Below are 27,281 nucleotides of genomic sequence, written 5' to 3' on the forward strand. Positions count from 1 at the left end.
TTTCAATAGTATTTTTAGAGATTACAATGTGCATCCTCACTTACCAGGCTACTAATGTCTTTTTACATACCTTTGCAAAGACCTGTGAACATTTCAATTTCATGTAAATGCCCAATTTGTTACTGCCATCATGTTTTAATTTTAAACACATTTTAAACCATATCAAACGTGACTTTGGCTTGCATGACCACTACCCATTTAGACTGAGCCACATGCCTTTGCTCCTCTTTTTTCCTTCCTGCATCCCTGACTTTCTGCATTTACCACTTCTTTCAGTTGGCGTTTTGATAAGATGAAATAAGAAGGGAATCTTCATTTGTGTAGAATACAAAAGAACTCTAAGTTTTAGTTACTAGATTCTATTACTTCTGCTGACAAGTCAGCCATTAAAATAACTCGCTCTCTGAGGGCTTCCCTGGGGGCTCAGACAGTAGAGAATCCGCCTGCAATGCAGAAAACCTGGGTTCAGTCCCTGGGTTGGGAAGATCCCCTGGAGAAGGGCAGGGCAACCCACTCCTCTCTGAATGCACTTGTTTATTACCCTTTGGCTGCTTTCAAGACTTTCCTGCAATTTTATTGTGATGTATTTATGGGCAGATTGGTTTGTATTTATCCTACTTGTAATCTGAAGAATTTCTAGACTCTATGATTTATGAATTGTTTCTTTAAATACTGCTTCTGATATACGTATATTTTTCCTTTCTCCTTCGAGGATTCCAATTCACCGTTAAACCTTCTCATTATGGTTTTTACATTTTCTACACTAATATCTCAGTATTTCATTCTACATGGTTCCTTCTAACTTACCTTCCAATTCACTCATTTTCTTGTCAAATATGTCTACTCTGTTGTTAAACTCATCCGCCAAGTTTTAAATTTCAGTTACTGTAGTTTCATAGTTTTTTAAAAAAATTAATTAATGTATTTAACCACCCTGGTTGTGGTGGTTTAACCATCACTGGTGTTTAACCATCCCAGTGTGGTTCACGGGATCCTTGCTGCACCACGCGGGATCTCTCCTTCCAGCCAGTAGTGGTGTATGGCCTCCAGAGTGCGCGGGCTCAGGAGCTGCGGCACACTGGCTTTGGCTGCTCTGCGGCACATGGGATCCCAGTTCCCTGGAAAGGGATCACACCCTCGTCCCCTGCACTGCAAGGTGAACACTTAACCAGTGGACCACCAGGCAAGTCCCCAGAATTTCTACTTGGTTCTTTTCCAAATATTTAAAAAAATAAACACACACACAACTATTTGCTCTAAGAAACTTTTTAATCTTTTATCTTGCTGAACACAGGTACTATCTAAAATTTCTGTATCTAGAGCCCTTAGGTCTATTTCTACCATCTATTGTTACTACTGTTTTCTTTTAAATTGTTAAGTGCATATTATGTATTTGAAAAACTACAGAAATAATTTGAGCTCTATGATTATGTTAACTTTATCCTGCAAGGTTTTTTTTTTTTTTTTAAACGTTTTGCCACATGGGATCTTAGTTCCCTGACCAGGGATAAAATCCAAGCCTCGTGTGGTGGAAGCACAGTCTTAATCACTGGACTGCCAGGGAAGTCCCTGTCCTGAAAGGATTTCTGTTTGAATATATCAGGTTCCTGAGAGCCAATGGGCTAATCACGGTAATCAAACTTCCGAGACTGAGGTTCTCCATGCTGCTAGATGACTCAAAGGTAACCTAAAATCTGAGCAAAGGCTATTTCAACTTCCAGTTCACCCTTAATCTTAGGAGTCTCAATCCAGAGCATGGGGTTTTCCGGGTCACCTAACCTCAGCAGGCCCTGACCTCGAAGATTTGTCTCTTGAGCATTGAGGCAACTGAAAATAAACTTACCCTCTCAGCCTGACTAGATGAATAGCCCAGAGAAAGCAATTCTAAATGCTGAGGTTACCTCTTTAGGTTTCTACCTTTCGCTGGGTTTTTTCTCATTTTTATGATGATGAGCAACTTTCTGAAACATTTTGTCTAGCCTTTGTAGTTGTCCTTAGCAGAAGGACAAATTACCCTGCCTGCCATTGCTATAATTAGAAGTTCCGTAACTACTGTGACTCTCTCTCTTTAGCACTGTAAAGTGCCTTTCATTGCACTTTAATGTGTTCCTTCCTGCCCTTAGTACAATTTTGCCTGTTATATTCCTTTTATGCCTTTGCAGGCCCTTTCATTTCACTTTCTGAATATCTTTTTTCTAGATTATTCTGCTGGATACATCATAGTTGTTTATTCTTACTTACTGGAATCCCTTAATAGAGAACCACTGCCATAAAAACAAATAAACAAAAAATATATACAAATAGGAAATATTTCCATCTTATACTTACTGTAAATTCTTCCTCCTCCTCATCACCAGATTCTCCAAATATGTCTGCAATAAGATTTCTAGAAAAGAAATATAAACAATTTTCATTTGTTTTCTTCTCATTTGCATACAAATCATGAAATCTTTTTCTACTAGGGTATAATTTACATATAGTAAAACATGTGGGTCTCATGTGTCCACTTCAATGGGTTTTGACAAAGGCATACATTTATGTAACCATTACCTTAACAGAACAACTCCATCTCCCAGAAAGTTCCTTTGTGGCCCTTTCTAGTGAGTCCAATATATAAATATCCCAGAGGCAACCGCCATTCTACCCACCATCACATTAGTTTTGCCTGTTCTTGCACTTCACATGCGTGGAATTAGATAACATGTCCCTTATACGTCTTTCACTTTTAAGATAGTGTTTTTGAGATTCACTCATGCTGCAGTATGCAGCAGTAGCTGAAGAATTAAAATCCTACATCTCCCACCGGCATGCAATTAGGCAGGGTATACTGTATTACGCTTCAACACAGAATTTTAATGTAAGGTGAAATAACTTAAAAGACAAACTCCTCTCTACCACCTTATATGAACCCTGGGAAGTTCAGGTTACACTGTCACTTACTCTTCTTCATTCCCTGACTCACTATCACTCCCAAACAGGTCCTTCTCTTCATTTTTCTTGTCAGACAGTTCTTTCCCCGCTTCTTCGTCACTGTCAGATGCTATCGTCTTCTCTCTTTTGCCTGATTTGTCCGATATAACATCACTGTCAGAGTCATCTGCATCAGAGACAACACGACTCTTCTTTGCTGCTGTTGGAAAAGAAAACCATCATGAGTCTTATTCACCATGGCTACTGTGTTAGTAAGTACAACAGGTGCTCTAAGATGGCAGTATGTGGCAAAAATCAAAGGTCTTATAGCACAGTTCAGAATAAAAAAAACTTAGAAGAGTCACCCAAGATTCATCTCACAATTAAGATGATGTTAGGAAAAAGAGGCCAAAAGATGAAGGTTTTCACCAAAATAAAGTGGGCATCAATAGCTACCTTTCCTTTGGGGGAACGAAGAAAATAAGACTAGAATCTCTTCCATGCTGCCTAGTATTAGCAGAACTCTTAAGGCTTGGATATTCTTTTGTGGAATCCCCGTTTCTCAATTATCCATCACTGCTCAATCTGGAATTTCAAACTGCACGTATGTTGCTCTTTTCCCTTCTCCTCTTAATAACTGTCAGGTTATTGGGGAATGTCTTTTCCTAAGAAGATATTTCATAAAAAAGTAATCAAGCAGTAAAGATCGGAATACTCTGTGGAGACACTGAGTCTCTAAAGAAGAGTACCTCACAAACTTCCCAGCACTCAGTGATGTTTAACAAATGAAGACAGGTACCCGTGGGAGCCCAGTCACTGTATGGATGGGATGTAGCCATTAGCTGTCACAGAGACCCACCGCTAACTCTGGATACAGCTGAGTTTTCATGTAAACATATTTCCTTGACCATTACCCTTTCTAGTAAAAAACAAACAAAAAATTCCCATGTGAATCTTCCATACTGCCACTGTCATGCAGCCTATCTTACCAACTGGCAGCAGTCAGAACTTAGCAAACACTGCGAAAAGAATTCAAAGGAAATTTAATATTAAGACTTGCCAATGAGGGAATTTCCTGGTGTCCAGTGGTTAAGATGCTGCACTTTCACTGCCAAGGGTCTGAGTTCAATCTCTAGTTGGGGAACTAAGATCGCATAAGCCAGAACTATGCTTCATAGTTTAAGTTTAGACAATAAGGAAAACTACTGATAAACAGCCCAAAATAATTCCTTACATGCTTTCTCTTCATCATCACTATCAGAAAGCACAGCAGCTTTTCGTTTTGCTACTTTCTCGTCCTCCCCTTCTTTTTCTTCATCCTCATCACTGTCAATTTTGGCCCTTTTAGGTTCCTCCTCCTCACTGTCAGAACTGTTGAACCGCTTCCTGTCTACACCAGCATCTGCAGGAAGGGAGTCTTTCTGCACTTCCGTATCCTCTCCCTTATTCTCCCCATCACTGTCCTCATCAGACTCTGGTTTCTGTTTGTGTCTGGAGGCATCCTCAGTTTCTGAATCACTGGCAGGTCCCTTCTGAGGCTCCTCACTCTCAGAGTCACTGACTTGGGGTTTGGGAAGCTCCTCATTTTCAGAATCACTGGCCTGGTTCCTTGGGGGGTCCTCACTTTCCGAATCACTGATCCGGGGTTTGGGAAGCTCCTCATTTTCCGAGTCACTGGCTTGGTGCCGTGGCGGATCCTCACTTTCTGAGTCACTGATACGGGGTTTGGGAAGCTCTTCATTTTCCGAGTCGCTGGCTTGGTGTCTTGGTGGGTCCTCACTTTCTGAGTCACTGATTCGGGGTTTGGGAAGCTCCTCGTTTTCAGAGTCACTAGCCTGAGTCCTCTGAGGCTCCTCACTTTCTGAGTCACTGATCCGAGGCTTGGGAAGCTCCTCACTTTCAGAATCACTAATTCGAGGTTTAGGGAGCTCTTCATTTTCAGAGTCACTGGCTTGGTGCCTTGGAGGTTCCTCACTCTCTGAGTCACTGACTTGAGGTTTTGGAGCACCTTCTGTTTCTGAGTCACTGGCAGGACTTTTGGGGAGCTCTTCAACTTCTGAATCACTGGCAGGAGGCTTCCTAACACCTTCATTTTCGGAGTCACTTGCGTGCCCATTAAGCAGTTCCTCATTTTCAGAGTCACTCGCAGGTAATTTCCTGGCCTCCTCACTCTCGGAGTCGCTCCCATGGTGACTGACGTCTTCATTTTCAGAGTCACTGGCAGGAGGCTCTGCGTGCTCTTCGGATTCAGAGGCACTGTCCTTTTGTCTCTGGAGCTCCTCACTTTCAGAGTCACTGGCATTAAGATGTGAGGGGTCATCATTGTCAGAGTCTGTCACCTGATGTCTTTTGTTGAGGCTATCTTCTCGATCACTAGGTTCATTCTGAAAAATTAAGGGAGAAAAAATTAGAAAAGTAAAAAAAAGTTTGGTAGTAAAAACGTTAAACTTTTCAGCCACTTTTTAAAAAATGTAGGAGTATGCCTGCTTAAATGTAGAATTCTTGTAGTATACATATATAGGAACACCCCACTTTAAAAGAGGCCCACTGATCTGTGAAATGGCTAATACAGTTTAGATATCAAAATGAGGAAAGACAGTATGACTTCATGAAATCTGTAAAGCATACCTACTCTATAGCACAGTTATATTTTGAAAAGCTAGATTAAAAAACAGCAACAAAAAAATAAACCTTAACTTTCTCATATAATTATAGCTCCTAAATAAATTCTTTAAATAAATACATGCAAACATATATGCAAGTTCTTTTTTAAAAAGGAACAGTCTTTGGTTTTATGAGGTTAAAGCTATTTTAAAGAAAAGAATTATAAAACTTTACTTAAAGGGCCAAACTGTACCTAAAGCACAGTCTCCCAAGTGAATCTGAACAAATGGGGAGCAAGCAGTTCACAGAGCCAAATATCAAGTGTTAGGGTTTCTCCTGCTGGTTTACTCCTCACAACAGTGTTTTTCATAAGAAAACTGAGGTTTAGAGCAGTCTTGGTCATACATCCAAGTAACCTTGGCACAAAAATTTAAGTTTTAGGGGATCATATAACATCACATGAAGTAATCTGAAAACTCTAGGGTACAAAGGTAATATAAGTATATTATAGCTGTGCTTTTTTAAAATGCAGAGAAAAACATATAAAATTAAACATATCAAAATACTAACAACTAGAATGCGGGGAATTTTTTCCCTTCTAGTATTTGAACTGTCAGTAATACGGTAATTAATATTCTGGCTTAAAAAGTAAAGTACTTCTGTGTTTGAGTTTAGCCAGTATTTTTCTTTATATGACAAACATTACCTGGACTTACTTTAGCACAGATCAATCCTCAAGCAGCAAAGAAACAAAGTATAAGCCCACCATATCATGCGATGAAATAATTAAGTAGTAAGACAATTCAATGACAAGATAAAAGGCTTATAAAATAAGCTTATAACATAAAAATTTGAGGGCTTTTCTCCCTCTGTATTTCACTGCCATCTTGACAGTAGAGTTCCAAAGACATAGTAACTGCTATAAATATATTCATTCAAATATAACATATTCAAGAAATTTTTTTAAATTATAAACTTTTCAAATTTCCCGAAGGTATTTTTCTTTTATTATCATGGGTCACTCACAGCCATAGCACTGTATTCCTTGTCACTTATACACCCTGTTACCCCAATAAAACTGGCATTTATCTATTAAATTAGGACAGGAGAAATAACAGAATTTTTTCATACTGTACAAGATATAGTACTCCATATATTGCTAGAGGCTTACTTTTGGCTGTATTTCATAATTTAATTTTTTATGTTTTAAAAGAATGTAGATGAAAAAATTATCTAGAATGTGACGCCTAAAAAGGCAGGCATTTTTTGGCCTGCTGTCTTCACTGAGAAGGCACACTCTGTGCTTCAGAGCACAGAAGGGTGTCTGGTATACACAAAATCATAGTAAGAGTTTGTTGAATGAATAATAAGAATTAAATGTTAATAATTTAAAGTGCGGAATAATTAACTCAACGAGTATTTGCTTCAAGTCTACTATATACAAGGTGCTAAGAATCAAGGCTGAACATGTCTCAGTGCCTGACCTTAAGGAAATATTATCTAGTGAGCTGGCCACATATATCGTAACAATAGTATAACATACACTATCATGAAGGTGATATTCCGAAAGCCAGGAAGTGATTTATAGGAAACTAAGCCATAAAAGGTGTGCAGACAACAGGTATTTAATTAATTGGTGATGACAGAGTTAAGAAGTTAACTACATTGAGGGTGGAAGGCAAAACATACAGGTACCAGCAGAGGTAACTAAAGCAGGAGGCAAAAGGGAAAATTGTTAACTGCCTTTTGGAATGCTTTCAATAACATATTCATGACATAACTCTAACAACATGTTCTTATGACTCAATTTATTTCAGCTGCAAACAACACAAATCATTTCAGGCTAACTCCAGAACAATCTTTCCAGAATCATAGCGGGATGAATGGTTAAAGGCTCTAGAAGGGTAGGAACCAGGGCAGTTCAGAGAGCTCAGAAAGGAAACTCAAGGACCTTTCGCTAGAGACTTAGCTCTCACCATTGATAAATTCTGGTGCCTTGGACCTCAATTTTAAGTTCCCAGAAGACACGATCTAACAGGTCATGGCAATAGAGGATGTCCAATGGGTTATAGCCAAATCAGAGGTGCAGCGCTGGGAGAAAGAAAGAAGACAGAAAGACTCCCAAAGAAAGAAGAGACGCCATGAACAGAGCAGTCATTCCAAGATGCATCTGTTACACTTTACCCTGGACTTCCCGACCAAGGACAGGACATGCAATAACGACTGTGAAACTTATGAATTCTCACCAATTTTTGAGGAGACTTGTAAGAACCTAGGTATCTACCCATCCGGTGTGGCACAATGGAAGAAAAGTGGGAAATCACTGTGGTAAGAAAGTACTGACTGACAGAATCAAGTTAGACAATGTACTTCGGTGATTACATTGTAAGACTTGGGAAAAGAGTATATTAGAAATTATATGGTAAAACTTAGAAGTTATCAAAACGATATTAAAAAAACTTTAGATGGTTTCAGCAATTAGTTTAAATTGTAAACTTAAAAATAGTGCTTTTTAAAAGTCATATTTGATACCAACAAATAAACAGTGGGATTCCCAGGTGGCACAGTGGTAGAGAATCTGCCTGCGAATGCAGGAGATAAAGAGATGCAGCTTCAAACCCTGGGTCGGGAAGATCCCCTGGAACAGGAAATGGCAACCTACTACAGTATGCTTGCCTGGAGAATCCCACTGACAGAGGAGCCTGACGGGCTACAGTCCACAGAGTCGCAAAGTCAACACGACGGAGCAACTCAGTGCACACACGCGCCATTTAAACACTATTTCTTAATATAAAAGCATCCCCAATTTTAACTGTCAGAGAAACTCAGCTCTCTAACAGTCCTTAGAGGCTTTAGACATGTCTATAATGCCTCATATCCCGCTCTTAAAATCATTTAGACTATAGTAGTTACCCATAATGAATGAATTGGTTGATGAATTGGTTGTTCATCTCAGCCAAAGGTAACAGATTCCTTACGACCAGTGCCACAATATGCAGAGATAATTAACATCCTAAATTAAAAATAATTAATTAAAATGATATAAAGCAAGTATCAATTTGTAAATGTCAAAGAAGTATAAGAATATCAAATAGAAGTCCTTGTAAAGAACCAAAAAACTTTGTGGGGAGGGGGGTGGGAGGGGGGTTCATGTTTGGGAACGCATGTACACCTGTGGTGGAATCATTTTAATCTATTGCCAAAACAAAACAGAATTTGAAAGTTAAAATTTAAAATGAAATTAAATAATTAAAAAAAAAAAAAAAAGAACCAAAAAACTGGGGAAAACTGTTTCCTCCTTATTAATGAAAAGAATTAAACTCAAAACAGTTGAACTTGCAAAGCAATCCTTCATCATAAATTGGTAAAACATTCAACACCAAGTCACACAGTAAATTCCATGAGGAAGTATTTACAGGAACATTTTCCAAAACATATTTCACTGGATCTTAGTTCAAGAAGATAAATTTTAAATCCTCATTGTGGAGCTTTGAGAATACATAATCACTGTAAGAGCATAAGGAAGGATCTGAGAAATCCAGTTTTTATTACACAGTGCTGTTAATCTAGTGTAGCTCCTGAAGGGCTGCAAGGCTTTTGACTTTGTGAAACTCCAGCTTTACAGCAATCATACACATAATAAAATAAAGATATATACCTAAGTGTCTTTTGTCAAAAGCTGGCTGATCTTAGAATCAGTCAAAATCAAAAACACTTCTGCTGGGTACTAGAAAATGTCTACACAAAGTTTAGGAGTTTATAATGATGGGACTTCCCTGGTGACTCAGTGGTAAAAAATCTGCCTGCCAATGCACGAGACACAGGTTTGATTCCTGGTCTGGGAGGATTCCACATGCCTCAGAACAACTAAGCCTGTGTACAACTACTGTGTCTCTGCTCTAAAGCCTGGGAGCCACAATTACTGAAGCCCACTTCCCTGGTGGCTCAGACGGTTAAGCGTCTGTTTACAATGCAGGAGACCTGGGTTCGATCCCTGGGTCGGGAAGATCCCCTGGAGAAGGAAATGGCAATCCACTCCAGGACTATTGTCTGGAAAAGCCCATGGACAGAGGAGCCTGGTAGGCTACAGTCCATGGGGTTGCAAAGAGTCGGACACAACTGAGTGACGTGACTTGACTTCACGCCCCCTAGAGCCCGTGCGCCACAAGAGAAGTCAGTGCAATAAAAAGCCCGCACAGTCCAACTAGAAAGTAGCCCCTGCTGGCCGCCACTAGAGAAAAGTCCACGTAGCAATGAAGACCCAGCAGAGCCAAAAACAAACAAACAAACAAATAAATCAAAATAAAAAGTTTATAATGATGACGCAAACTCCCATCCACCTCTCTAGACTCCCTTCTGCCCCTTCGCCAGCATCAGCTCTAGGCACTGCACCAGCAGTTCCCAAACTCTTGCATGAAGAATCACCTGGGAAGCTTTGGTGAAAACACAGATTTTTGTGCTTCTCATCTCCAGGTATTTAGATAGTAAATCTGGGGAAGGGGTCAAAGAATCTGCATTTTGACATCTAAGTGACTCTAACTGCACATTAAAATTTTACTGCAGACACATGGAACTACAGACTTCACTACACTACTCCGTGTTTTCACCTCACCTTGTCCTTTTCATATGTCAGCATAAGGTAAAAATGCCCCCTTTGTGAAGCCTCTTTCATCCTTCTCTCTAGGTAGAATGGATTCTGTGCAATATAATATGACAGTTCACAATGTGGACTTAAGAGTCTATAAGATCTAGGCCATCTAGGCTCGTGGCTCATCTTCTACTGTAAAATTTAGGGAAATCATCTTAATTTCCCAAAGTCCTCAATCTGACAGAGTCAGAAACAGTATTTACAACTTAGAGGTCGGTCTATTCAGAGGGCCAAATGCATGTGCCTGGGAGCACTCAATATATGCTGCTACGGGTTTTCCTGTGGTCACGTATGGATGCGAGAGTTGGACTGTGAAGAAGGCTGAACGCCGAAGAATTGATGCTTTTGAACTGTGGTGTGGATAAGACTCTTGAGAGTCCCCTGGACTGCAAGGAGATCCAACCAGTCCATTCTGAAGGAGATCAGTCCTGGGATTTCTTTGGAAGGAATGATGCTAAAGCTGAAACTCCAGTACTTTGGCCACCTCATGCCAAGAGTTGACTCCTTGGAAAAGACTCTGATGCTGGGAGGGATTGGGGGCAGGAGGAGAAGGGGACGACAGAGGATGAGATGGCTGGATGGCATCACTGACTCGATGGACATGAGTCTGAGTGAACTCCGGGAGCTGGTGATGGACAGGGAGGCCTGGCGTGTGGCGATTCATGGGGTTGCAAAGAGTGGGACCCGACCGAGCGACTGAGCTGAACTGAGGCATCCATGACCAGTCATTAACTGTGAGACACTCAGCCTGAGGACAGAGCTCGAATGCACCGTCTGTGCGGGCTGAGCTGGCCAGTCACTCCCCTTCTCATGTCTCCAGAGCATCCTGTGCATCTGCCTCACTCAAAGGTGATCTTTTTACATTTCTCTTCATAATATGAATGAAAAAAAGACCTTAAGATAAGAGACCATTTAAGAAAAGTAACCCCAAACCTATCTTTTACCTTTAGTATACAAATAAAACAAACCCCACAAGATAATGCTTAACAAAAAAGAACCAAAGCAAAATGTTTTTCTCATTAACCTGGTAGACTCAGAGACAAAGGCTGAAACCCAACACAAAGAAAGGACACAAATGGAATTGAAAGAAGTGCTAACAAATAGGGTAAACAAGGAGAGCAATGTCCAAAAATAATCTTCTACAGGCTTCAAGGTACTCCTCATAGGAATACTTTCCTTATAGTAGCACAACCTTTCTATGGAAAGACCCAAATGACTGCAGACTGCTATCTCTTCTCAATTCAAAGTAAAGCTGGGGCTAATGGGGCTGTCACCAACTTCAACCAAAGGAGGATACTTGTGCCCACGAGCCTCTGCTTACAGTCAGCAAAAAAGGAGAAGCCAGGCACTATTTCCAAACAGCCTCTTTCTGAATAGCCCCATACACTATTTTTTCCTGTGAGATCCTCAAGAGGGCAACATTACTTTTCTATATAGATAAAACCTATAAAGTGGATTCTAAAATGCACATTACTTTCCATATATTTTCTGTGGAACAAAAACCAGCTGATCACAATCCACAACTAATTTTATGCTGCTCAAGAGAATATTCAAATAAAACAACAAAAATTAGAACTGGCAACTAGTTATAACTAGGTTGCATTCATGCTCAAATTGCTTTATTTAAAAAATTGTGTTTCCAAAGCAGTTTAACTGTCACTGTTTGCAGATGACATGAAGATTCTAAAGATGCTACCAGAAAACTACATGAACTTATCAGTGAATGTGCTAAATTTGCAGGTTACAAAATTAATACTCAGAAAATCTGTTGCCTTTCTATACACAAGAAGGAAAGATCAGAAAGAGAAACCTCAAGCAGTGATTCTATTTACCACTGCATCAAAAATAATAAAACACCTAGGAGTAAACCTACTTTCTAGCCATAATACTCACTCCTGAAACACAAGTCCTTCTCAGTTCTAGGCCTTTGAACCAGTGGTTCTCTCCAGCTAGAATTATCACCACCACCTCTAACTGGCTTCTCTATCTGGTAATGTCAGTCATTCCTCAGAGTCTACTTAGCCTACCCTCCCATCCTCCTACAGTCCTTTGTATGTGCCCTTTATGTGATTTTAAAATATATTTAGTTATTTGATGCATGCTAATTAAAATAGATAACTATATAAAATGATGGGACAGTTATTCTAGTTATTTTCCTTTGATTTCAAATATTAATGTACAAACACAGAAAAGTATATTAAAATTGCCTTCAACAACACAACCCAAAGATCACCATTATTTACATTTTTTAGCTAGAATCACAATTTAATGGCTGGTATCTTTCAAGTAACACACTGAATTCTCCCATTTCACAAAATATTTTTTTGGAAACAACTGTAATGGCTGCATTGCCATTCTTAGAAATGTTCTCTTTATATTTTAATTACTAGTTTTCATTTTGTTGGATACTTATTGCTTCCTATCTTATGTTTTCTTATGCCTCATTTGTCCATTTCAGTGTTCTCAACCTGAGGGTGGTTCTGAGTCCTCCCCTAAGGGGACATTTGTGAATGCAAAGGCCCTTTGGTTAGCAATGACTGGAGAGGATATGTTACTACCATTTTATTTAATGCTTTGGAACCAAGATACTAAATGTCCCGCAACATAAAGGACTGCCTCTAAATACCAACAGCTGGCTTACTCAGAATCATCTGTTTAGCACTGGGCGGCTGTCCGTGCAGGGAGGCCACAGCCACACACAGGCAGGAGAACCAATGAGATGAAAAAGCCAAAGGGCCCAGTAGAGACTGTGTTAACAGAGCAACAAGTAAAGCATCCTGGCTTCTTCTGGAACGTGAACTGGGAAACACAGCTTCAACCAACTAGTAAAGAGAGAGAAAAATGAAGCGAAGTGAAAATTTCTGGTATGCTCTGCTGATGCACTCTACAGTGAAATCTGTTATAAGTATTTAAAAACAGCCATTCAGGGACTTCCCTGGGGTTAAGACTCAGCACTTTCACTGCAGTAGGTGAGGGTTTGATCCCTGGGCAGGGAACTAATATCCTGTATGCCATGGGGTATGGCCAAAAAAAAGAAAATTTGAGAGGAAATGAAAAGACACACCTTTAAATGTAAATTAAACAAATTAAAACAACCATTCAAAGCCTCTGGAAATGGTACTAAAGACAAAGAGCAAATGAAGAAGCATCTATCCAAGAAGGTCTACAAAAATTTGGTAAGAAAGGCAAAAATAGCTGGTATTTGAATCAATACTACTCCTTACTTCCACCCTCAGAGATCAGCAAGAAAATGATTCTACTCCAGGCTGCTGCAGTCAAAACCAGGGTACTCTCCTCCTCTAGCTCCCAAGGGTGGGGTTTCTTCCCAGGAGAAGCATGATGTCAGTGTTTCTCATTCTGCCTCCAGGTATTTGTTGTTGTAGGTAAGTTCCCAGCAAGTGCAGTTGAAACTGGTGGCTCCCAACCACAGTAAGAAGGCTCTACTGGGGGCAGAGCACACTGAGGATGCTGGAGCCCTCATCGCCTTTGCCCGGATTTGTGCACCGTGGCTCCATGCCCAGAGAGGAAAGCCAGGAGCGCTTCAGGCTGCTATCCAATTCCCACCCCACACTGCGGGCTCAGCTTCTGGAACCGGGATGCCACTCAGGAGAGAAGCCTGCCGTCACCCTCTCCCTCCCCAAACTCCAGATCCCTGGCTCAGAGATTTTGCTTGGGGAAAAAGCAGGCAGTAGGATTTCTCTGGTGGTCCAGGGGTTAAGAATCAGCCCACCAATGCTGGGGGACACAGGTTTGATTCCTGGTCTGGGAAGATTCCACATGCTGTGGGGCAAGTAAGCCCGTACACAACTACTGAGGCTGTGTGCCTAGATCCCGGGCTCTGCAACGAGATGAAAGCCACCACAATGAGAAGTCCATCCACTGCAACTAGAGAGTAGCCACCACTTGCCGCAACTAGAGAAAGCCTGCATGCAAAGAAGAAGACCCAGCATAGCCAAATATATACATAAATAATAAAAAGCAGGCAGTAAACCAGATAGCTTCTAATTTTTCCCCAAAGAAACCAACTTCATCTGTAACCAAGCTTGGGGAAGTTCAGACTAAGGCACTTTTTCACTGGAAGTTGTGGTGAAATACACTTAGGAGGAGATTCAAAATATAGATAAACTGTAGGCCAGCTAGTTTGCAGGAGATGAGCAGGTAATAATATAGCTGGAAGGAGCCAGACTAACTTGTTGAGCAATTTATGCCATAGGGCAATGCTGAAGAAAACAGCTGATGACGGTCACAGAAAGAGCCCTATTAATACTACTATCATCCCAGGTAACAGTCAGCATGTCCCAAATTGCACATCTGAGGATGCAACATCAGAGATTTAAAGCTGTGGGGAGGAAACAGAAGTCACTAAGATAATCCAGCCAGTCATTAAACAATTCAAAACATCCAGTTTCCAACAATAAATGAAAAGGTATGCAAAGAAACTGGAAAGTTGACCCATAACCAGGAAAAAAGCAGACAACAGAAACTGCCTGTGACAGCAAGCAGATACCAGATTTATCAAAAAAGACTTCAAAGTGGCCATTTGTAAACATGTTTAAAGAAATAAAGGCATGATGACAATATCATATCAAATACACAATATATATAGAAACAGAAATTTGATCACTTTATAACAACACAATAAGATTAACAACTGACTCCTCAATGGAGACAATGGAGGCCAGAAAGCAGTGGGATAACATATTCAAAGAGCTCAAAGAAAAACTGAGTAAAGGAGATGGCAACTCACTCCAGTATTCTCGCTTGGAGAATCTCATAGACAGAAGAGCCTGGTAGGCTACAGTTCACGGGGTTGCAAACAGTCAGACACGACTGAGCGACTTCACTTTCTTTCTTTTTTCAAAAAAAAAGTTAACAACAAAAAAAGAAAACATTCCCAGATGACCAAAAGAGGAAGAATCTGTCTAGCAGACCTACCACACAAGAACTGCTAAATGAAGTTCCTCAGGCTGAAAGCAAGTGACCTCAGTGAATCTACATGAAAAAAACAATAACCACCAGTAAAGGTAACTCTGTGACTATAAAATCCGTATTTTTTCCTTTCTTGATGTGATTGATTGAAACAACAGTGCATAAATATGTATATACTGTATTGCTGAACCTGCATTTCCCAATGACAACCAAATGGCAACCCACTCCAGTATCCCTGCCTGGAAATCTCATGGACACAGGAGCCTGGTGGGCTGCAGTCCATGGGATCGCAAAGAGTTGGGCATGACTGAGAGACTAACACTTAACACTTCCCAATGACAGTATAAAGAAGGTGGACAGGAAAAAAGTTGTATTACATTAAGGAATAACTTTAGCATGCACTTGAAGTTATCAGCTTAAAAGAGACTGGTAAAAGATATTTTACATAAGCCTCATGGTAAGCCCCAAAGCAAAAAGGTGTACGTAATCTTAGTATACTGCTACAGAAAATCATCAAACCACAAAGGAAGAGAGCAGGAGAAAGAAAAAAGGAATGGCAAAACAGTAAGAAAACAATGAACAAAATTGCAATAATAAGCCCCTAACTATCAATATTTACTTTAAAGGTAAATCGCCTCAATTCTCCAACCAAAAGACAGAGTGGCTGAATGGATGGGGAAAAAACAACCTGAGCTATGTGCTGTCTACAAGAGACACTTCAGCTTTTAGGACACATGCAGGCTGAGGGAAAAAAGGGATGGAAAAAGATATTCCATGCAAATGGAAACCAAATGAAAGCAAAGGTAGCTACATTAGTTATATTTATAATAAGAAAATAGTTTTAGCAAAAACTATAAGATACAAAGGAAATCATTATATAATGATAAAAGAGTTACTCCAACAAGAGAATTTAACAGTTGTAAATATTTATGCACCCAAATCAGAGCACCTAAATATTAATAGACCTGAAAGAAGAAATAAGATATCAATGCAATAATTGTAGGGAACTTCAACCTCTCACTTTCAACAATGGACAGAACAGACAGAAAATCAATAAGGAAGTACTGGGCTTAAACCACATGTTAGACCAAATGGACTGAAGAGACACTTACAGAATGTTTCACTCAACAGAAGCAGAGTACACATTTGTCTCAAGTGTACATAGAACAAACTCCAGTATAGATCAGATGTTAGGCCACAAAATAAGTCCTAATAAATTCAAGAACACTGAAATCATACCAAACATCTTTTCCGACCACAATGGTATGAAAGTAGAAATCAATTATGAGAAGAAAACAGAAAATTTCACAAATATGTGGAGATCAAACATCATGTTACTGAACAACCAATGAGTCAAAGTTGAATTCAAAAAAATATTTTTGAGACAAATGAAAATGGAAATACCATATGCCCAAACTTATGGAAAACAGTAAAGTAGTTCTAAGAAGGAAGGTCACAATGGATGCCCACAGTAAGAAAAAGAAATATCTTAAATAACAACTTTATACCTCAAGGGACTGGAAAAAAAGAATGAACTAAGCCCAAAGCTATTAGAAGAAGTAACAAAGATTAGAGCAAAAATAAATGAAAGAGAGACTAAAAAGAGAACAGAAAGATCAATAAAATTAAGAATTGTTTTTTAAAAAGATAAACAAATAGGCAAACTTTTAGCCAGACTTACCAAGGGGGAAAAAAAAGAGGATGGAAAGAAGTTAAAACTATAAAGGAAAGAAAAGGTGTCAACATTACAACTGATACCACACAAATACAAAGGATCATAAAAACTAAAAAACTGTATGCCAAGAAATTGGACAATCTATAAGAAACAAATTCCCAGAAACACTGAAACCAAGACTGAATCAAGAAGAAACAGAAAATCTAAACAGATGGATTACCATGAAGAGACTAAGTCAGTAATGAAAAACTTCCCGACATGGCAAAGTTTAGGACCAGATGGCTTCCCTGGTGAATTCCACCAAACACTGAGAGGAATTAATACCAGTCCTTCTCAAGTGCCAACCGAAGAGGAGGGAACATTTCCAAAATCATTTTATGAAACCAGCATTACCCTGATACCAAAACCAGACAAGGACCCAGAAAAGAACATTACAGGCCGATATCTCTGATGAACACAGATGCAAAAATTCCCAAAAAATTATTAGCAAACTAAATTCAGTAAGACATTAAAACAATCATACACTATGATCAAATGGAATTTATTCCATGGATGCAAGGATGGCTCAATACCCACAAATTAATGTGACACACCATATTAACAAAATGAAAGCTAAAAATCACATGATCATCTCAATGGCTGCAAAAAAAAAAAAAAGCAGACAAAATTTTACGTCGATTAAGGACAAAAACTCTCAACAAACTGGATAAAGAGAGAATGTATCTCAGCATAATAAAGACCATGTGACAAGCCCACAGCCAACATTACACTCAATGGTGCAAAGCTGTAAGCTTTTCCTCTAAGATCAGGAAAAGACACAAATGCCATCCCTCACCACTTTTATATAACACTGTATTGGAAGTCTTAGTAACTGGGCAAGAAAAAGAAAGAAAAGGCATCCAAAACAGAAAGAAGCAACAGGGTCATTATTTGCAGATGACATAATATATAAAGAAAACCCTAACGACTCACCAGAAAACTGCTAGAAATAATCAGGGAATTTGGTAAAGATGCAGGGTACAAATCAACATACAAAAAAAATCTGTTGCATTTCTTTACACTAAAAATGAACTATAAAACAAAAAAAATTAAGAAAGGAATCCCATTTATAACTGCATCAAAAAGAATGAAAAATCTAGGAATAAATTCAACCAACAAGGAGAGTACACTGAAAACTATGACACTGAGGAAAGAAACTGAGGACACAAATAAAAAGAAAGCTAATCCATGCTCATGGATTGGAAAAATTGATGTTGTTAAAATGACCATATTACCCAAAGCAAGCTATAGGTTCAATCCAATCCCTTTCAAAACTGCAATGGCATTTTTAACATAACTAGGAAAAAAAATAATCCTAAAATAAACAACAAAAGAACCTAAACAGCCAAAACCCTGAGAAAGAACAAAGCTGGAGATATCACATGCCCTGATCTCAAACTATATTATAATGCTACGTAGTCAAAACAGTATGGTACTGGCATAAAAAATAGACACACAGATTGACACAACAGAATAGAGAGCCCAGAAATTAATCAAAGCACCTATGGTCAAGTAATCTACAACAAAGGGGTCAAGAATATACAATGAGAAAGAACAATCTCTTCAATGAATGGTGTTGAGAAAACTGAACAGCTACATGCAAAAGAATCAAACTGGATTACTTTCACACCATATACAGTAATATACTAAAACTGGATTAAAAACTTAAATGTAAAACCTAAAATCCATAAAACTCTTAGAAGAAAACATATGTAGTGAACTTCTGACGCCAGTCTTAGCAATATTTTTTTAGACACATCTCCTCAGGGAAGAGAAACAAAAACTAAAATAAACAAATGGAACTATATCAAACTAAAAAGCTTTTGCACAGCAAAAGAAACTACCAACAAAACAAAAAAAGCTGCCTACTTAATGGGATAAAATATTTGCAAAAAACGTATCTGTTAAGGGGTTAATATCCAACACACACAAAGAATTCACACAACACACTAAGAAAACAAATAACCCCAAAACAAAATGTGCAGAGGATCTAAATAGCTATTTGTCCAAAGAAGACATACAGATGGCCAACAGACACATGAAAAGATCACTCATCATCAGGGAAATGTACATCAAAACCACAGTATCAGTCGTATCGCCTCACACCTGTCAGAATGGCTCTTATCAAAAAGACAAGAAATAACAAGTGTCGGCAAAGAGGTGGAGGAAAGGGAACACCTCGGCACTGTTGGTAGGAATGTCAACTGATGCACCAACTATGAAAAAAAAACAGCGGAAACAATTTAAATGTCCATTAACTGACAAATGGATAAACAAAATGTGGTTTATCCGAAGAAAAGAATACTACTGATCACAAAACAGAAAGAAATACTAACACAGGCTACAACTTGGATAAACACTGAAAACACTAGGTGAAAGAAACTGGTCATAAAAGACCATATGTTATATAATTCTATTCAAATGAAATGTCAAAAATAAGGAGGGGCTAAAAAAAATAAATAAATAAAATTAAAAAAAATAATAAAAAAATAATAATAATAAAATAATAAAAAATTAAAAAATTAAAAAAATTAAAAAATAAAAATAAATAAATAATAAATAATAAAATTAATAAAATAAATAAAAAATTAGGAGGGGTTGGGGGGTGGGAGCACAAGCTGGAATCAAGATTGCTGGGGGAAATACCAATAACCTCAGATATGCAGATGACACCACCCTTATGGCAGAAAGTGAAGAACTAAAGAGCCTCTTGATGAAAGTGAGAGAGTGAAAAAGTTGGCTTAAAGCTCAACATTCAGAAAACTAAGATCATGGCATCTGGTCCCATCACTTCATGGAAAATAGATGGAGAAAGTGGAAACAGTGGCAGAGTTTATTTTCTTGGGCTCCAAAATCACTGCAGATGGTGACTGCAGCCATGAAATAAAAAGACACTTACTCCTTGGAAGAAAAGTTATGACCAACCTAGATAGTATATTCAAAAGCAGAGACATTTGCAGACTAAGGTCTGTATAGTTAAGGCTATGGCTTTTCCAGTGGTCATGTATGGATGTGAGAGTTGGATGGTGAAGAAAGCTGAGCGCCAAACAATTGCTGCTTTTGAACTGTGGTGTTGGAGAAGACTCTTGAGAGTCCCTTGGACTGCAAGGAGATCCAACCAGTCCATCCTAAAGGAAATCAGTCCTGAACGTTCATTGGAAGGACTGATATTGAAGCTGAAACTCCAATACTTTCGCCACCTGATGCAAACTGACTCACTGGAAAAGACCCTGATGCTGGGAAAGAAAGATTGAAGGCAGGAGGAGAAGGGGACGACAGAGGATGAGATGGCTGGCTGGCATCATCGACTCAATGGACATGGGTTTGAGTAAACTCTGGGAGTTGGTGATGGACAGGGAGGCCTGGCGTGCTGCGGTTCATGGGGTCACAAAGAGTCAGACACGACTGAGTGAGTGAACTGAACTGACTGACTAACCAGGGGGTGGGAGCGGGAAAGAGGTAACAGCTAAAGGGTTTCCTTTTGATGTGATTAAAATATTCTAAAAAGGACTATGTTGATCGTTGCACTGCTGTGAATATACTAAAGATCACTGAATTGCACACTTTAAGCAGGTGAATTGTATGATATATTAATTCAGTTCAGTTCAGTCGCTCAGTTGTGTCCGACTCTTTGCGACCCCATGAATCACAGCATGCCAGGCCTCCCTGTCCATCACCAACTCGCGGAGTTCACTCAGACTCATGACCATTGAGTCGGTGATGCCATCCAGCCATCTCATCCTGTTGTCCCCTTCTCCTCCTGCCCCCAATCCCTCCCAGCATCAAAGTCTTTTCCAATGAGTCAACTTTTCACATGAGGTGGCCAAAGTACTGGAGCTTCAGCTTTAGCATCATTCCTTCCAAAGAAATCCCAGGGCTGATCTCCTTCAGAATGGACTGGTTGGATCTCCTTGCAGTCCAAGGGACTCTCAAGAGTCTTCTCCAACACCACAGATCAAAAGCATCAATTCTTTGGTGCTCAGCCTTCTTCACAGTCCAACTCTCACATCCAGACATGACCACTGGAAAAACCATAGCCTTGACTAGACGGACCTTTGTTGGCAAAGTAATGTCTCTGCTTTTGAATATGCTATCTAGGTTGGTCATAACTTTCCTTCCAAGGAGTAAGCGTCTTTTAATCTCATGGCTGCAATCACCATCTGCAGTGATTTTGGAGCCCCCAAAAATAAAGTCTGACACTGTTTCCACTGTTTCCCCATCTATCTGCCATGAAGTGATAAGTTTATCTTAATAAAGCTCTGTTAAAAAAAAAAGGTGTTATTTTTAAAGGTCAAATTTGACATATAAAAAAAAATCCATGATGAACAAAGTATCAAAGTTTAAACACTGGGATATGTATTACTTATTTTTTCTTTGCTTCAGGCTCTAATATGGATCACTAAAGCACTGTTACAATCCTGACTTTAAGATTTTGCCATTTTTTTCATCATATTGATTGTGTTAACTTTAAGTTTTAAAATATTATCTTGATCTTCTTCAACACTTTCCTTAGAGATCTATAGAAACACATGCAGAGTGAGTACTACAGGTAAAATGAACTAGAAAACAGACAAAACCTGGCCTGTAGAACTCCAAAATCCAAATGGGAAAAATATTATTTGGAAAATCAAGTTGTGAGTACCATCTTGCACCAGGCAAAATAATGCCCCACAAAAGATGACCACAGAACGTGTAAATATGCAAAAGCAATGTACAGATATAATTAATGATAGGGAGATTATCCTGGATTCCCTGAGTAGGCCCAATATATTAATAATTATCCCTATGCAGGGGTGCTTATGCAGACTTCCCTGGTGGCTCAGAGGTTAAAGCGTCTGCCTACAATGTGGAAGACCTGGGTTCAATCCCTGGGTCGGGAAGGTCCTCTGGAGAAGGAAATGGCAACCCACTCCAGTACCCTTGCCTGGAAAATCCCATGGACGGAGGAGTGTGGTAGACTATAGTCCATGGGGTTGCAAAGAGTTGGACACGACTGAGAGACTTCACTTCACTTCACTTATGCAGGGGAGGGAGGAAAGTCAGAGAAACAGACGTATGAGGAAGTAAGCAAAGGTCTGAGAGATCTGAAGATGCTACAGCTCTAGCTTTGAAGATGGAAGAAGCCATATGTCAACCAGCGCAAGCGTCCCATAGAGCTGAAGAAGGCAAGGAAGCAGATTCTCCCTTAGAGAAAGAACACAGCCCCAGTGACACCCTATTTTAACCCAGTGAGATCCACTTTGGACTTCCAACCTCTGGAATTTTAAGAAACAAATCTGTGGGGTTATTTTTAGCCACTAAATTTGTATCCAGTTGTTATGGCAGGAAGGGGAAACTAATACACATCTTTCAAATTATGGGGCTATAATCTGCACTGCTCCATATAATGTAACTGTAGTTTTTCAAGGGTACAACTGCCACTCAAAACTACTAATAATTAGGATAACCCTTCTGGAGGGGAAAATCTATACGAAAAGCACAAAAGTATGTTCATGGCAGACTTCACTGACAATTGCTAGACAGTCTAAATATTAACAATTAGGAAACTGTTGAATAAGTAATAGTTCATGTTATGAAATATTAAGCAGCCATTAAAAATTACACTTAGCGAGAATCTTTAATGACATGGGGAATATTTAAAATCTTAAGAGATAAAAATGTTATACAGACATATATATATATTTGAAATAACTTAAAACATATATATACATTCTATATAAGAATAAAAATGCAGGAGAAATAATATTAAAAAGTTAATAGTCATTTCTGTGACAGGAATACGCTGACTTTAATTTCTTTTAAAAACTTTCATATAATCTCTAAATTTACAACATGCACATTTATTTATTTAGACTCTATCTCATTAAAAAAAAAGTAGTTGAAAAGAAGAACGTCAACACTACATTTGTAACACACTTATAACTGAAGCATGACGCCATGAGTCAATCTCCTGATGCTGTTTTCCAAAATGGGAAATTAAGATGTTACACGCTAAATATCCTATAACAACGTTTACATTATCAAGTAATTTCTACCTATCAATTATATGCTAATTAGAATTTAGTCTAAATGCTTAATAGTATACAAAAAACCGAAATGACGCCAAAATAACTGAAAGAAAAGCCCTCCTCCCACTTCTGCCCTCATCAGCCCCGTATTTATCCTACGGCAGCCACAGTGGCTCCCACCTTAGGTCTCTGTTGGGAATGCTCATTCGCTACAGAGCCATGTAGCTATTCCTTCACCACCTTTCGCAGCTTGAGTCAAGCGTCACTTTCTTAATAAGGCCTACGTGTACCTTCCTATTCAACACTAAAGCCTGCCCTCCACCCCGGCACCCTTCACTCCGTTCTTTCTTTCCTCTTTCTTCACAGCAGTTACCATCTTCTAACAAACTATACAATTTTCTTTTTTTAAAGTATACTGTTTAATGTCTTTCTTCTGCTACTGGAAAACAAGTCCAAGAGAAGGATTTTCATGGCAGTGGATCCTCATTAAGTCACTGATACGTCAAAAGAGCCTGACACATAGCAGCTGCTCAATAAGTATTTGTTGGATATATGGCTAAACTAGAGACATATCAAAGGACAGAGTCAGTAAGACAGTCTCTAACAATTGCATCTATTATTGCATGTAATAACCTAAAATTGGGCAATTTTCTGTGCAGGTGTAGTTAAGCAAAATAGATGGCATATTGGCCATCTTTATCATTCCTACACTTCAATTTGTGTTTTATTGAAAACTTACAGCTGAATTTTTTTAAAAGCCTCCATTTTATTTTGTTAACATTGTGCAGTACAAGACTGTATAACCAGGCAAGCAAATTAAAATGACACAAAGGTAACAGGTGATAATCCCCATAACTTTCTGTTTCAATTGGTATTTCTTCAGACTGCAAATCCTCACTGTCGCATTAAGACATCATTCTGGGAATGAGGAAGTCTAGTCAAATATCAAACACCTGACCTATTTTCTGAATCAATAAGCACAGTTGAGACTGCCTAATATCCAAAATGAGACTCAATCAGTTCTTACTCCCTATGATTTCATAAGTAACCAGACTATCCCTATTTATTTTTAAAGCCGTTCTCTATTATTTTTGAAGGGTTTGCAGCCTAGACCCCATGACAGGGTCTCTACATCTCCTAAATAAAACAAGTCTCATAGAATAAGCAAGGGAAAAGCCTCCCCAAAGATGTTGTTTAGCCAATACCTCTGAATGACGTTCTACACTTCCAGTGTCTGATCCAGAGTGCTGCTCATTTACATCATCCTCAACGTCTGACCCTGAATCCCGTTCATCCTGTACTGGGGTAGCGCCACCATCATCTGCTTAAAAATAAAACAAAAACCCACTTAAGGAGTAAGATGGATGACATCCTCAACTGAAATGAACACAATGAATCAAGAATAATGTAAGAGCAAAGGTTACCACTGATGAAGCATAACTAATAATGCTAATTTGTGAACAAGTACAATACATACATAAATACAGTCATAACCTGCACTGTTGACATGTGGCAGTGAAAATATATCATTAAAGGAACGTGAAGCTTAAGAAATGCCACCAAGAATCAAGTCAACAAATTGTAAATAAGAGTGTGCACTTTCAACTTTGTTAAAATAACGAAGTCTGTTTTCTCCACAGCACGCACTTACCACCACCTAACGGACTACATGAGTTTCCAAGTTAATTTTGTTTAATGTGACTCTTTCCTCACTTGAATAAAAGTGCCAAAAGAGCAGAGACTCTAGTTCACTGATGAATCCCTGGAGTGGAAAAGACTACCTGGAACAGTATTTGTTTATGAAGAGCATACAGAATTCCATTCCAGAAATAGTGTAAACTCCTTGAAGCAAAAGCATATACTACTATACTATTATAAAACAAATCGCTACCTAGCTTTAACCAATACTTTAAAAACAGAAAGTAAAATTGTACTGAGAGGAATTCAGAGCTGTTGGAGGATACAGGAAGCCTTGGTTAAAAGTTTAATAAAAATAAAATTTAAAATATGAATCAGCCAACTACAGGAAAACCAAAAAACAAAAAGAAGTTTAAGAATGAAATCACTATCATACTAATGAACTATTCTACTCAGCTAAGCAGTACTGAATATACATATATTTAACCTTTTATGATAAGGTCGTAATAAAAAAAATTGGAAGTGTAATGAAAAGTTATGCTTCAACGGTCAGAACTGGGGTGGGGAGGGGCAGAAGAGGTTAAAACCCTGTCCTAGCATAATAGGAAATAATTACAGAATGCCTAAAAATGATGCAACAAGATAGCATAAGTTAGGAATACAGGGATAAACATCAAAAACGGCTAAAAAAAAAAACAGTCGGGGAATTGCTAACTTTTCATATCTTTCAGCATGTTAAATTTAAAAACACAAGTGACTACAACTATTTTGAAAACATCAGGAAAACGTTTAAAGCCAAACAGCAGAATATGTTTGGAAACGTGTTTGCAGTCTACTATTCGTCGTCATATACTAGAATCGATGCGAACGCAAAAGAGAAAAGAAGGTAGTTAATGCTTAGAAATTTATTTAAGCACTTCTGACAGAGAATACTCTCTGGAACTAGAACACAACAGAAAAACAAAAGTAATGTTTTTATTCCCCATGAATAAAAACATGCCTTATTCGTCTTTGGTTCCCCGGTGCCCAGCACTGTGTTAACAAAGTGGGGTCCCGTGTTTATTAACAGGAAAAGCAAGCACTTAAGGGATGAGAAAGAGGAAAGATCTCAAGGTGAAGGAAAGGCACAAAAATCACTAGTAAGCCCCAGAGGTACACACCTTATTCTAAAATACGTATACAACTCAACTCCGATGTTTTATTTAATGGGAGAAACTAGTTTGCAGGCGTAGTCAAACCAGTTTCAACTCCAAGTGAAAAGTCTAGGTAAGATCCTGCACCCCCACTGAACAGCTAGCTAGCTCCCCGGGATTCTCGAAAATCACTCTCAACCCCTCAAAGAAACTCCCTATCAGGAGAGGCCATTCCTAGTACTTTACACACAGTAAGCATTTGATATATAGAAGTGGCTCCCATTTCAGCATCATCCTTCGCCGATCTGGAAGACGGCTTTCCGTCCAGAATTCCCTCTCCAAGGTTCTAACTTCTGGGTCCGCTGCCGGGCTGCCAGCTCTCCTCGCTACGCCTCAGTCAACACCAGACCCAGTCCCGGGAGAACGTCTCTGGGGCCTCCTTCTCTTCCCCGCGGGAGTACGTGGCCCAGCCCGGTCGAGTAATCGCACCGCCCCCCAGCCCTGTCCCCTACGTCCCTGCCTCACCTGACTGGTCGCCGCTGTAATACTCCGAGTCCATGGCAGGCGGCTCTCGGCGGGGAGTGTCTGGGCCCCGCGCCGCCCCCGTCACTTCCTTGCCGGCGCTGTGACCACCGATAGCGCGGCCCGGTGCTCAGAGGCTCCCGCCCAACTGGAGGTTTGGGAGACTGCGGAGAGTAAGGCAGCAACGGCGGCAGACGCGCACACTTGGACCTACAAACGCCGGCAGAAAAGGCCGTACCCTGCTGGCGACCAAGGCGCGCGGGTCGGTAATCTACTTCCCAGAAGCACCTCTGGGCCAAAATGGCGTCTGCCCACGACCCTCAAAAGAGTGCAGTGCGCAGGCGCTGTCTCATGTCATCTGGCCAATGAGAAGACTCAACGGTAATGACGCACGGCATGGCCGGAAAGGAGACTAGTGGGAAAATTGAGCGGGAGCCGCGACTGCAATTACAATCTTCTCCTTGGAGGAACTTGGTCTGTTCCCCATGGAGATGATAGTGTTACTTTATGGGTTCTTCGCCCGCGCTTTGTTTGAGTGCTTTCTGGACTATTGTTCCGAAAAATGAAGACTCGCTAAAATTATATTTTCCATCATACGGAAATTAACTATCATTCCCATCATGCAGCGAGGCGCTTGATTCCCGCCCTTAGTACGGGAAGTGGCGCATTTCCTTCTGGGACTTGTAGTTCGAAGCCTAGCGAGCTATGATGTGTTTCTAAGTGGCCTGATCAAAAGAGCCTCTTTTCAAGATATTTTTCTTCCTTTCTTTTTAAAAATTACGACTTAATTTCCATCTTAAGAAACCATTTGGTTTACACTGGGAAGTACAGGTTTTTGCTTCCAGAAGGGTTCCCGGATGAAATCTTGCTAAAGTGACAATGTTGAACTTCACTTGAGAGAAACAACAATGGCTGAGAAACTATCTGACCTGTCAGAAAGCTGACTGTAAAGAACCATCCTTCTTCCTATCTCTCAAGTAAAAGTTATTCTCCACTCTTTTTCATGAGACCTGTAAGACTTTACCGTCTGAGCCACCAGGAAAGAGTCGGACACGACTGAGCGACTGAACTGAATTGAACTGTAAGAATTAGAGATGACTCTCTAGTTTACCCATGACAAGGCAGAAGACCTTTCCCCTTTCTTCTGAACCTGCTCATATCTTGCAAATTTCTGT

The 27,281-nt window shown here is 39.5% G+C and overlaps 1 protein-coding gene across 6 annotated transcripts in view; it reads right to left on the minus strand.

The window, feature by feature from the left end:
* Positions 1-26,436, minus strand: part of IWS1 (interacts with SUPT6H, CTD assembly factor 1) — a 51,829-nt gene extending 25,393 nt beyond the window's left edge. For 3 of the 6 annotated variants that reach the window (XM_040227805.1, XM_040227807.1, XM_040227810.1), the window contains exons 1-5: positions 26,110-26,402; positions 24,019-24,137; positions 4,145-5,294; positions 2,941-3,130; positions 2,329-2,386 (exon numbers count right to left, since the gene is read on the minus strand). In XM_040227805.1, the coding sequence (XP_040083739.1) occupies positions 2,329-2,386; positions 2,941-3,130; positions 4,145-5,294; positions 24,019-24,137; positions 26,110-26,143 (1,551 nt within the window). In that variant the 5' untranslated portion in view covers positions 26,144-26,402. Of the gene's footprint in view, positions 1-2,328; positions 2,387-2,940; positions 3,131-4,144; positions 5,295-24,018; positions 24,138-26,109 lie in introns of all 6 variants that reach the window. The other 3 variants (XM_040227809.1, XM_040227806.1, XM_040227808.1) reach the window with 3 other exon arrangements.
* Positions 26,437-27,281: the final 845 nt, after the last annotated feature.

This window comes from Oryx dammah, unplaced genomic scaffold (assembly GCF_014754425.2).
Source record: "Oryx dammah isolate SB20612 unplaced genomic scaffold, SCBI_Odam_1.1 HiC_scaffold_27, whole genome shotgun sequence".
Classification (NCBI taxonomy): Eukaryota; Metazoa; Chordata; class Mammalia; order Artiodactyla; family Bovidae; genus Oryx; species Oryx dammah.